The sequence below is a fragment of the Drosophila persimilis genome, unplaced genomic scaffold, assembly GCF_003286085.1.
Source record: "Drosophila persimilis strain 14011-0111.01,24,50 unplaced genomic scaffold, DperRS2 tig00000700-arrow-arrow-pilon, whole genome shotgun sequence".
Classification (NCBI taxonomy): domain Eukaryota; kingdom Metazoa; phylum Arthropoda; class Insecta; order Diptera; family Drosophilidae; genus Drosophila; species Drosophila persimilis.
Window position 1 is genome coordinate 1,223,181 of NW_020825340.1, and position 12,431 is coordinate 1,235,611.

Here is a 12,431-nt window from a genome sequence, read left to right on the forward strand (position 1 = left end):
CTAATTTAGCATCTGCTGCTGTTGCTGCTGCCCCTGGGCCTGGACCTGCTGCACCTGCGTCGCCTGTTGCTGCTGCTGGGTGATCACGATGTGGTGTTGCTGCTGCTGCTGCTGCTGTTGCTGCTGTTGCTGCTGCTGCTGCAACTGCTGCTGCTGGCTGGCCAGCTGATTGGCGTGCTGTAGCGCCGCGGTGGTCGCCTCTGTCACCACCGGCTGGAGCATGCTGGTGCCGTTCTCCCGCCGCACGTGGCTGTTCAGCTCGGCCTTCACACGGCGGGCGATGTGGGAGCGGGTGTGCTTGCGGAGGTGGTCCTTGCGGTAGAAACCCTTGCCGCACTCCTGACACTGGTGCCGTTTCTCGCCCGAGTGGATGACAAAGTGCAGGCTGAGTTGCTCTTTGCGCTTGAAGGCCTTGAGACAGACGGTGCAGATGTAGGGGCGCTCCGGGTTGTGCGACTGCTTGTGGCGTGTCAGGTGGTCCTTGCGCTTCAGCGACGCCTGGCACACGTCGCACACGTACCGCTTCTCCAGGTTGTGGCCCACCAGGTGCACCTCGAGCAGCTCCGGCTCCGGATAGGCCACATGACACTCGGGGCACATGTACAGCGGACTGCCGTCCAAGGCCGTTCCAAGTCGGATCTCGCCCGGACGCAGCTTCGGCTTGCGGTCCTTGCTTCGCTTTTTGCGCTTCTTCTTCTTTGTGGTGCTTGTGGAGACGCCTGTCGCCGCAGACGTGGATGCCACGGCCGCCTGTGTCTGCGCCTGTGCCTGTGCCTGAACCTGCAACGTCGTCTGCTGCTGCTGCAGCGTCAACTGGTCCTGCTGAGGTATGCTGATGGTTGTGGTGCCAATGGTGTTGATCCCTATGGCTGGTCCCGTTTGAACCTGCAGCACCTGCCATGAAAAGCCATCGATTAGTAGAGTTTGCCCAGTCACGGCACAGCTCGTAGCCACTCACCACGTTCTGCTGGTTCTCCTTCTTTATCGTCTCCGCCGAGTACTTGAGGAAATGGTGCAGCGACAGGGGCAGCGTGTTGGCCGGAAGATGAGAGAGGTAGTCGGCGACGGTGGTGCCCGGCGTGAGCGTCTGCCAGGAGGTGTTCTGGAGCACTGAAATTTGGGATGACGATGAGTTGGACTCAAAGATGGGGATCCTGGCTGAGGAGGGACTCACCTTGCTGCTGCAGGATGGCGTTGCACAGATCCTGGGTGAGTTCCTGCGGCGCGGCCACCTGTTGCTGCTGCATCTGTTGCTGTTGTTGCTGCTGCTGTGCCTGGCCGGAGGTTCCCGCCTGGAGGGCGTCGGAGGCGCCGCTCGTTGCCGTCGCACTGGCATATGCGACTGTGGCATACTGCGGCTGCTGCTGCTGCTGCGCGGTGGACACCAGGTGGCCGTTGTACTTGTCGCCCTGCATGCCCTCCTCCTGACCGCTGCGGAACTTGCTGCTGCTGCCGCCCCCGCTCTGCCCCGCCGCCATGCTCGGCTGGCTGAAGTGCGTCATGCCCACTGTGGTGGCGGCCTGTTGCTGCTGGTAGCGTGTGCTCCCGCCGCCTGCATCCTGCTGCTGCTGCTGCTGCTGCTGCGGGTTATTGGTGGCCGTCACCGTCACATCGGCCACCGCGGCGGTCAGGGACGAGACGAGGGGCGCCGTGCTGGTTGTGAATTGGGGCAGCCCAGGGATATTGCCGGGGAAATTGTTCCCGAAGGGTGTGAAATTCATTTTTCACTCGTTTCTCGGCTCTCAGCCGATCTCTCTGCGGATTCGGGGGAGATTGGATGTCTTCGTCGTTGAACACCGGGCGACTGAAATGAGAAATCCATTGATAAATAATGTGGTGGTGTTATGATTTAGCTATGTATATATTCTAGATATGTAGATGCAGTCGTGTAAGTTTTTGGGAGGAATCCAGTTGTATAGGAATAGATATATGCTTTAATTCGTTTTGTTGTTTATAATTAATGATCACAGTACATATGCCTGTGATTGACTGTTAAGGATCTAAACGGAAAAGCCCGACCTGTACCCTTATAAAGAGGTTAGCATCCTCCAATATTTTGGAACGGAACCATCCCCGACTTTATAAGGTGTCACAAAAATTAGACGTCCAATAAAGGCAATTCAATAAATGGTCCCCTTCCGTTTTTATACCAATAAAGTCCTCTTATCGTTACTGAATTGAATTTCGAAATTAATATTGGTACTCTCCATTTGATATTTTTGAATACATTTTTTAAATTAAATATAAAGAAAATGTGCATTGAAATTAGGTAAAACTCATTTTAATTACAGATCCTTTCTGGTAAAATTCATATCCTTAAAGTGGCTCCAAATATTTATTGGTACACTGTTTAAAACGGAACTTCATGCAGACCCTAAGAGATACATACAAAGATCTGTTTTGCCGCTTTGGATAGGTGGATTTCAACGTTATCCTGTTTAAAAATCCACTCTTCCCCCCAGTGTGCCTCACCAAAATGTATTGATACAGACTTATGTTCATCTGAGAATTCATCCGAGATGATACGAAACATACAGGTGATCTTCCGCGAAGTCCATTGCAAGCCACGTAAGTACGTCATTTTTCCGTTGAATGTTACGTTTTCCCATTCACTTCCCATACAAGCCGTTTTATGCCTGGACAGAAGCATAGGCTTGCGCGCCATTTTTATACCCGGTACTCGAAGGGCATGGTTGAAGTGGATGTGTGTAACACCCAGAAGGAATCGTTTCCGACCCCATAAAGTACATATATTTTTAGTCGGCATCAATAGCCGAGACGATATAGCCATGTCTGTCTGTCCGTCTTAGTTCTAGTTCTCCATAAGAGATAGAGGAACCAAATTTGATATCCAGATTCCTGACTACGCAACCCTCTTCCACGCGCCTACTCCTTTTCTCTCTATTTCTCTCACACACACATTCTTCATACTGCAGTGCGCGCCCTCTGGCGGAAGGAGCGCGATAAAACGGCTGTTGTTGGTGTGAGAATAGAAAACTATAGACAAATGTAAATACAAAATTTAAAAAAGAAAAATGTAAACAGATAAAGTCTAGTATATCATATAAAAATTCCCCAAACGGTGGGACTGATTTTTCTGAAAATATTTCTTGGCAAAAAAGTAAATTGGTTTCTTTTTTGCAAAAGGCGAAACCAAACGACATACAAAATATATTGTATAAGTTACATAAATCATAAGCTCACATATGTACATATATATTGACTGAGTACCGGGTATAAAGTAGAGCCGTGGCCTTTTCCGCGCCTCACAACGATCCTTTCATCGGAACTTAATATTTGCTACATATCTGCGACGGGAAGTGATCCCAGTAGAAAGCTTAGCCTTTACATCCCGTGAACTAGTCGCCGTACTTACGGCCAAATTCTTTATTTGGATACACATTTATCCTATTCTAGTGTCAACTGATTCATTTAGGATCTTTATCAGGGACAAATACACTGGAATAATTCTCCATTGAAATGATAATGTTCCCCAATCGGCTAACGGGGAAACGAAATGACAAGCGGGACTACAATTTAAGCTTAGATGAAAATTCGCATGAAAAGTGAAAACATCGTTGCAGTGTTCGTGGTCCCAAACACACACACACACAGTGCGACACAGTAGTGCTCCACACAGACGTACAACCACGCGGCAGGACCAAGACCGTGAGAAGCATCGCGACGATAAAAAAGAGCGCCAATCCTGCGCGCTACATCGGAAAGAGAAAAAAGAGAGTGAGCAGAGCCTCAACAATGGGTAGGGAGGAGTGGGAAAGAAATATTGATAGTTGGCAGAGGCATGGTGGCCGAGGGCAGAGGGTAGAGGCGCAGGCGGAGGCACAGCCATGATGAGCTAGTGTGTCGGTACATGAAGATTAGGTTAGGGCTGACCGTTGATTGTTAATGTTTAACCAATTCGTGAATCGAACTCAAAGACACCGCTTAGAGGATACGGAACCCGCGGACCCCCTCTTCAGTTGGGGAATCGTTTGAAGAGTCCGACTCGTGAGCCGGGAGGCAGTCAATGAATGGGTTCCTTCATATCGATTTTCTCCAAGTACGCAAATTAGTGCCGTGTTTAATTGAGTAACAGCACACACACACGCACGCACACACAAACACACACGTACCGACTCCGCTCCGAGCAGGAGCTCCCCGCCGGAGTCATATTTAAATTTTTCCGGTAAGTTATTTGTGTTTACAGCAGCCCCACCACAGAGGACTTTCACTTGGGAACGCGGCATTTTTCCCGTTTTCCATCTCCGAGATGGAGGTTGCTCGCGAACGAACCCGTGACACAATAAAGGAGAGGCGTCCGTCTGTCCGTCCGTCCGTCCAACACACGGACAAAGGAAAAGCCGTAGCCACAGCCACAGCCACAGCCACTGCCACAGTCTCAGCCGCAGTCGATGCAGACGTCGACCGCAGCCGATCGGCTGATGTCTGGCTGCATGGCGAAACTGCAGCCGATTGCAGTGTTCCGTTATGGCAGCGTGGTGTTTTTTGTTTTCGCAGCATGTCACCCGCCCGCCCACAAAACACACGCCCCTCAAGGGAATCCCTGATTCAGTGGCTCCGCGAGTGGGGGAAGTGGGGTGGGTGTGGGAGTGGGGGGCGCGGCAAAAAATATGTATTGGAGGAGCCGGCTGGCTACCACTATTTGTACCTCGTACCTACTGCTGGCGCTCACTATCGTCTGGGTGGCGCACACATGCACATGCACCATGCACGGACATGGACACGGATACGGACACCCACTCCGTCTCTGGCTGCCGCATCCACGACTGGCCACCTATCGGCGTGTGGCGCAACTTCACTACTGATGACCCGACCCGACGACATGCCCAGCCATGCCATTCCCTGCCATGCCAGGCCAGGCCGTTTGTTCGCTTCAAGTTATCCCGCCTGGCCCCCAAGGCCACCCCACAAAGCCGCTCCTCGTGCAAAGCACGAGACAGAAGCTTCGGCATTTGCCATATGATTGTGTTAGTTTGTCTAACTCTGTAGATGAGTCTGAGCGTGCGAGAGAGAGAGAGAGAGAGAGAGTGGTGGTGTGGACGGTTGAGTGTCAGAAACGAGAAGAGACAGCGAGAATAGCGCCAGAGAGCAAAAAACAACTAGCGCTCTTTTATAGTAAGAACCAAGGCTTACCTACAGAAGGTGAGGCACTATATATGTAACGTCTCTCCTGTCCGTCACTCGCCCTCCTTCGGAGAGAGAGTATAGGATTGTGGTGAGAGTGCTCTCTGCGAATGGCTCACCCTATATTAACACGCCTTGCTAATAGCCGTTTTATTTGCGATTTGTTCAGCCTGCGTCGACGTACATAGATTTTGTAAACCATGCAAGCAATCCCGTGAAGGTGCGGGTGTGCAGTGTCTGCATCGACATGTGGATATGCTCGATCAGATTGGAAACAAGAGGACTACAATGAACACCATTATCCCCAGTCCAGCTGGAAGCATTATTCCCGCAATCATCACTCCTCAGCAACAGTGTACTGTACACTAATCGAAAATATCAGTTACGGTACGTTTCGGTAACCGTTAAATTGTTCCAAGCAACGCGATCGATCCCGTTAGTACCGCCATGCGTTTTCCCTGGCTAGTTCTGGCTTCATGGCTCTCTGTCGCGGATCCAGGACGTGCAGGAGCTCAGAGGGGTGACTAGAGCGATCCAGGTAGCGGGTCTGGGAATGCTATATCCATGATCTTACTCTCCCCAGATGAGCACTACGATGTCGTGGGTGTCTCCTGTGGGCAAGACGAGGTCGTCAGCTGCATGCTCGTCCGGTGCACTGAGGGCGGCTTCTGCCCGGCGGAACAGTACTGCTACGACCCAAAATGCGTTTGCCGCCGGGGGTATCGGCGGGTGCGAGGAGCATGCCTGCCCAAGCACACGGCCCACCACCTGGACAGCGATACCCTCAACTCGGCCCTGCTGCAAACACATTTTCAAGAGAATTTTCACTTTTAACTTTTCGTTTTTCATCATTTTTGCATTAAGGCTAAAGAAAATTAATAGAAAATACTCGTACTCAAGTGATAATTCGTGGGGGTTCTGGGTTTTCTGTTGTTTCTGTTATTCTTTATAACCAAACATGTGTTTCTTGTCACACATTCTGCGGCCCAGAAACACCTTATAGTAATAATACGATCCATCCATTTCTTTTCTTCTTGAGTTTTAGGGAAAATATCAGCTTTTCGCTAAAAAACATCATTGAAATAGTTGAGATCTTGATAGTTTAAAGGCTTTTCCTTCCACCACACATATTTCCATCACTGCAGCCCCACATGCAGTCCCAAAAGCATGACTCCACCATTTCCCCATGAGTCCATGTGTGTGTGTGCCCTCCATTCACATGATTCACTCATGTAAGTGGGGGTGTGTGTGTGCCCTTCAGATTTGCATTTGCAGGAGAACTCGAGCAGAACATCTGCGGCCGGAGCAAGAGCAGGAGAGGCAGGAAGCACAGCTGCAACCAAAACAAAGATGCTGCACCCCTGACACTGACACTGAAAGCCGCACCCAAGGCCAATCAACGAAACCAGGCCACGCACACGAATTCCGGCACGGCACGGCGTTGCATGGGAACAGCGATGGGGCGATGACGCAGCGATGACGATGCTCCCGGCGAACGGCCTACCACTGCAGGAGGATGGCCACCCTGCCGCACCACACCACCCACACCACCTCCCCTCTCCCACACAGCGGCAGGCCAAGCAGAGGTAACTGCACTCTGGCCGAGCAAACACCGAGCACACACTCTTGGTCGGAGAGTGAGTGTTTTGGGGAGAAGCACTGGCACTGGCACTGGCACTGGCAGTGCATTGCAGCTCTCCCGTGCGCATGTTGGGGTAAGGGTGGGTGCCACCTTGCCGGCACCAGCCATTGCATCATCATCGTCGTCGTCGTCGTCGTCGTCGTCGTGGTCGTGGTCGTGGTCGAAACGAACATACAGCAAGTCGCCCGCGCCGCATTCTGCTGGTCAACCCGCCAGCAATCTCACACCATCCCACAGGCCCCGTCGCATTCGAATGTGTTACAAGTGGCAGTCAGCGGCATGCACCCTGGTTGAAATCTGCATTTTTTGGGCAAATTCTTTAGTTCCCATAGTTTTCCTGGGCGGCAAATACTAAATACTATATTCTCTCCATATTTTAGGGTGAATACTAGAGCTCTGAATGAAACCACATAGATCACAGCTATACTCATGCCTCTTTAACGCTTTCGATCTTTACGAATCCTGCCTTCAGTCACTCCCGAAAAAACCAGCAAAGTGAGCGAGAAAAAAAAACCGAAATTTTTGCATCTGACACAATCGCGAGTGATTCGATTCAATGAGAAAGCTGTGTCGCTGATTCTAGCACCGAACAAAGCGAATACCGAATCCTCCTCTACTATAAACTATAGTCACACTTTGATTTAAATACTTTCTTCTACCAACAACTGCATGCCACTGTGCCGCAGCGACGTCATTGTCATTGGCAGGTTGAGTGGGCCGTATCGTGCCGGGCCTGGACCCCTTTTTGGGGCCGATTTGGCAAAGACGAGCTGTGAGGCTGAGTGCAAGTCGCGCCCCCGCCGTTTGGCTCCTACCCGGGAGAGCCATAGCCTGTGTGTGTGCCGTGAAAGTGAAACTGCGACGCACGGCAGAGTCGGAGGCGAGGCGGCATCCATCGCCGAAATGCCATATTCGTGGCCGTGGTCGTGGTCGTGGCCATGGCCATGGCCATGACCCGTCTGTGCAGCGAATTTCGGGGCCGACGCACGCACGTACAGAAGTTTCGGGGCAAATTCGGAAACGCGGTCACAGGATGTCGATGACGTTGCCGGCTAAATCCACATTTCGATGCAAGTACATTAAAGGCTGATTTATTGCCCGATTGTATGCGCTTCATGTGGCAGTGGGCAAGGTCCTCATTGATAATGTGAGACGATTTCACGAGTATTTCGTTGTACCGACGGGTCATGGTCATGGCCACCATAGAGGTCTTGTAAAACTTCGAACAGGATAAAGGATCAAGTGAAAAATATTTGTTCCTTATAATTATCATTTTTTCAATTATTTTTTTATTTGTAAACTATGATGCGGGGCATTCTTCAATTCAAATTATAGATTATTCCGAAAATATATAAAACTAGGCGCTAAAAAACAATTGAACTACCCAATAAAGGTTTTCGTATGCAGATAACAAGCATTTCTTAGTCTAATATAAAATGGGCCTGAATAAATAAAAGATTCGTATCTCTGACATGCTTTAAACAATTTGAATGATTTAAACTCATTTTGTTGCGAATTAAGGCCACTAAGGCATATCGGAAAAACATATTAAAGATTGTAGAAAACTTCAACTTTTGGTGGCTATATCTTGAGGTATTTTTATTTTCATGACACGACTCACAAACCCTATAAGAAGTCGTTTAATTATCTATTCAATCCACCGATTTCGTGGGTATATTGAACATTCTAAGCATGAGGAAGTGATCTACACATCCAGCCCTACAATCTAATTTTTGTATCGTGCAAAGTACAAAATGAGTGTCGGAATCAGCTAAAGTAAAACCGAAGCTAAGAAAAATGTTCTTATAAGACGATTCATGATGTACAAATTTACTTTTTTGAGTAGTTTTTACATTTTTACACTAGAGATAATTGTTCAGAGACTATTCAGAGTCCAGCAATACCTTTAAATAATCGCTTTAAACGGAATACCATTCTAGTCTACAAGTTGGAGCACATGGTATGGCGAATCCGTTGAGCTTTTTTATATGCATGTACATAAGTAGTGTTTAAATAATTATTTTTGGGACTCAAACTTTGGACTGAGATTTTACGGTTTGCACTCGCTATTCCGCAAACATTTCCACGGACTTAAAGAACTACGTACTCACGGGACTCTATTGCTCTGCAGCACTCCGTTCACATGTCAGGCCTCTATGGCGACACGTTTCAGCTCTCTTGGGCAGGTTTGAACACGTTTGTTTTTGGGGGGAATCGGTCGGTGCCTGTCTCTGCCACCGGCGAGACCGTATTTTCCGCGTGAAAGTAAAAACGCGATGCTCTGAAGACGGGCGGGCACATAAAACACAACACAGAAACAAAATGAGCGCAGACACAACTGCAGTTTGGATGCCGCACAGGATGGATGGGGGTCGACGGACGGATGCGAACTGTTTCGACTCGATGACGTAGTGTCGCCGCTGACGCTGAAACGTAAACTGATTGAAAGTGCGTTCGTCTGTGTCGTCCAGAGCCGGAGCCGTAGCTGTAGCCGTAGCCGTAGCCGTAGCCGGTCCCCAGTGCCGCAGCCACACACAGCTCTGTTGATGGCCCCGGCGCCTAAAACTGTGCAGAGCTTGCTGGCGGGCAAAGGGTACGGGCGGGGAATAGGGATGGAGCCGAAGCCGATACCGATACCAATGCCGATACAGAGCCGATGCTGCTGTCGACTAACAGTTTGGACAAACGTTTGCCGGCGGCAGACAATTATTTACTCTTTAAATTGCCGACAAAGCGGCATCCCCCTACACACACAGACACACAAGCCCTCCCACACACACACACGACATGTACACCCCCACCCTCATGCACAGACATCCACACCCACACGAATAGAGGGATGCACGCACTATGGCGGCGGACTCCTCGCTTTCGCTTTTGTGTTTGTCCTCTCGCTGGCTTAGTGCTCCCCTTCGGCTTAGGGTTCGGCTCCACTCGGCTCCTGTGGGGTGCTGGGATGCTGGGGTGCTACGATGCTATGATGCTGGGCTCTCTGCCGCTCTTTTTAGCCGGCGCTTGCTCTCTGTTTCTCTCTCTCTCTCCATGATTGCAAGCTCTGCTTTGTGCCGTTAGTTAATTTGAGCGCGCGCCGGCAGGTATGCAACAGTTTTTTCCAATAGGACTTTTACAAGCATTTTTCCATGCATCAAAACTAACGAAAATCATTAAAGTATATAAAAGCGTTGTACCTATTTACGTACATATGTGCACATTCATTCCATGTACATCCTATGCGCCATGTAAAGGGACTAAAAGGGCTTTAATTGAGCTGTTTTTATGTAACTTAGGGGCACATAGCCTCATATACACCTACGTTATTGTCTATGTCTATTAAATTCGCAAATTTATGCATTCTACAAGGAAAACTAACTCCTAAATTCAGCTTTCATCCCTTTGAATATAAACAGAAAAGATTAAGATCAGGCGGTGGGGGACTCAATGCAGACCTGTCATCTGCATATTTGTCCTGGCATTTCCAGAAACACAAAATAATACAATATTTTGAGGTAATTCTGCTACACTTTGAGTTCATTTATTATTACTTATATGTAATGCGATTGCTTTTAATCATTGTAAGAAGAAGGTCTTAAGAAGACACGATTTCTAGCAATAGCTTCTGAGAACTACGTTCTAAAACTTTAGTTGAACAATTAGCTTGAGATTGGATCCTTTTTTGGTGCTCGGTTACGATCGAAGAAGAAACCTTGAAAATACTGAGGTCTGGGGTTGTTTTTAGGTTTTTGAAGTCTTTGATTTATGTTATTTTTTCTATGAGCCTATTCGTCAGGTTGAGTCCTTTAAAAAACATAGTTTTATGCATTCCCAATGTCATGCACGGGGCTACTTCCTTTGTCCTTTAAATCCGTTATAGCGACAAATCCTCTTCAATGGCCGTAGAAATCGATAGTCGTGTGTAAAGAAAAAACAGAACACGAAACGAAACGAAACGAAAACTAGAAACCGGCTCTGGTCTAAGGGCCTTGCACATGTACACGGTACACATACTATGCGGATTTGTGCCAACTACAAAAACGGACCAACTGAAGTGCAACACGATAGTAACTAAATCTAAACAACAACGAACCCCAGCCAGTGGCACTAGCACTAGCTGTGGCAGTGGCAGTGGCAAGGTCACACCGATGCTTGGCACCACCTTCCCCCACAAATGGGGAACCGAAAACTAACCAAAAACTAAAAGTGAATCGAGGCAAACGAATCGGAGTGGGCTCCACCTCTCCTCTCGTCTCCTCCACTTTACTCTCACCATCTACCAGATCCCTGGCTCCTGGGTCCTGGGTCCTGGCTCCCGGTTCCCGGCTCCGGTGCAGGCAGAGGGCTCTGCCGAGCGCCGAAATTCATTCATAAAATTCTAAAACGCGCTAAAATCTAAAATTCTAAACAAACCACTCGGCAGTCGCCACAGTCCGGACGAGTGCTGTCCCCCTTCGGAGAGGGCTGGCTTCTGAGGAGGCATGCCTCCTGCCACATAAGGGGTAGTCCACTCTCTGTGCGGTGTGTGTCTGTGTCACGCGAAAAAAGCACCCACAAATTTCGGTGTTGCCTGGATGCATAGATGGATGTTGATGTGGATGTTGATGTTGATGTGGATGTGGATGGATGAATGGTTGGATGTATGTATGGCTGGATCCATGGGATGTCTGGTATGGTATAGTAGGGGAGTACCCACTAGGGGAATGAACTCTACTTCTGAGTTTAGGTGGGTCCCTGCTCGGGGGAACGCTCTCAGGCGGAGGTAAGAGTCCTGCGAAAGTGTGTTACTTGTGCAGCAGGAAAGTATGCTACATTCCCGGCAACGAAACTGCACTACGCAACTTTTGCACGCAACTGTACCCAGGCCAAAGAGACGGCTGCCATTTTGTTATTATTTTTAGCACACGACAGCAAGCAAATCAAACTAAAAAAGCCTGCATTTTATGTACATATGCATATGTGTGTGTGTACATATGCTGAATAAAATATGTACATATAACATATAAATTTATGTATTAAAAAAACCCTTGCATTACACTCACACACTCCCCGTCTACATATGTACACATGAATGTGCATGCGTGTGTGTGTGTGTGTGTGTGTGTGTCTAGGCAATGCGTATGTAGAAGTTTGTAGTATCCTAAGGCCTATCGAATATCCTCGTACTGCCGTCCACTGGGTTTTTCCGCCTGCACTGTACTCTCTGTGTGTGTGCTTGTAGAACTGCATCCCTGCGTACATGTGTGTGTGTGTGTGTGCGCAACAACACCTAACTCCAGGCAGAAGTGCAACAAACTCTACACAAAAAGGACACCCAACAAAATGCAATCAAATGGCAAAAATTTTGCCAGACTGCAGGCGACAACAACTACAACAAAATGTTGTTGCAACAACTGCAGCAGCATTCGCCCACAGTCTGCCACAGTGCGGTGAAATGCGGCGGCAGGAGGAACAGGTGGTGGTGAGATGGACTGATGGAATGATGATAGAGGGATGTCTGGGAGGAGTCGGCTGGTTGCCGGCCAGACACAGGCCATAAAACAGCAAAAACAAATGCATGTGAAACATTTTAGTTGCATTTTCTATATATGTATATGTATATGTATGTATGTATGTGTGTCCATGTCTGTTGCATGCATCTGTGTGTGCGTGT

The 12,431-nt window shown here is 48.8% G+C and overlaps 2 protein-coding genes across 2 annotated transcripts; one reads left to right on the forward strand and one right to left on the reverse strand.

The window, feature by feature from the left end:
- On the reverse strand, positions 1 to 4,741 carry LOC6598860 (histone-lysine N-methyltransferase 2D). The gene is made up of 4 exons (XM_026991969.1): positions 4,677 to 4,741; positions 1,175 to 1,804; positions 959 to 1,110; positions 1 to 894 (listed from the first exon to the last, which is right to left on the reverse strand). The coding sequence occupies exons 2-4, from the start codon at positions 1,719 to 1,721 to the stop codon at positions 1 to 3; spliced, it is 1,593 nt and encodes a 530-aa protein (XP_026847770.1). The 5' UTR covers positions 1,722 to 1,804; positions 4,677 to 4,741.
- Positions 4,742 to 5,505: 764 nt separating this feature from the next.
- LOC6598897 lies at positions 5,506 to 6,005 on the forward strand. Its single transcript, XM_026991968.1, has 2 exons — positions 5,506 to 5,665; positions 5,729 to 6,005. Exons 1-2 carry the CDS (start codon positions 5,593 to 5,595, stop codon positions 5,977 to 5,979), a joined length of 324 nt encoding a protein of 107 aa, XP_026847769.1. The 5' UTR covers positions 5,506 to 5,592; the 3' UTR covers positions 5,980 to 6,005.
- The last annotated feature ends 6,426 nt before the right edge of the window (positions 6,006 to 12,431 follow it).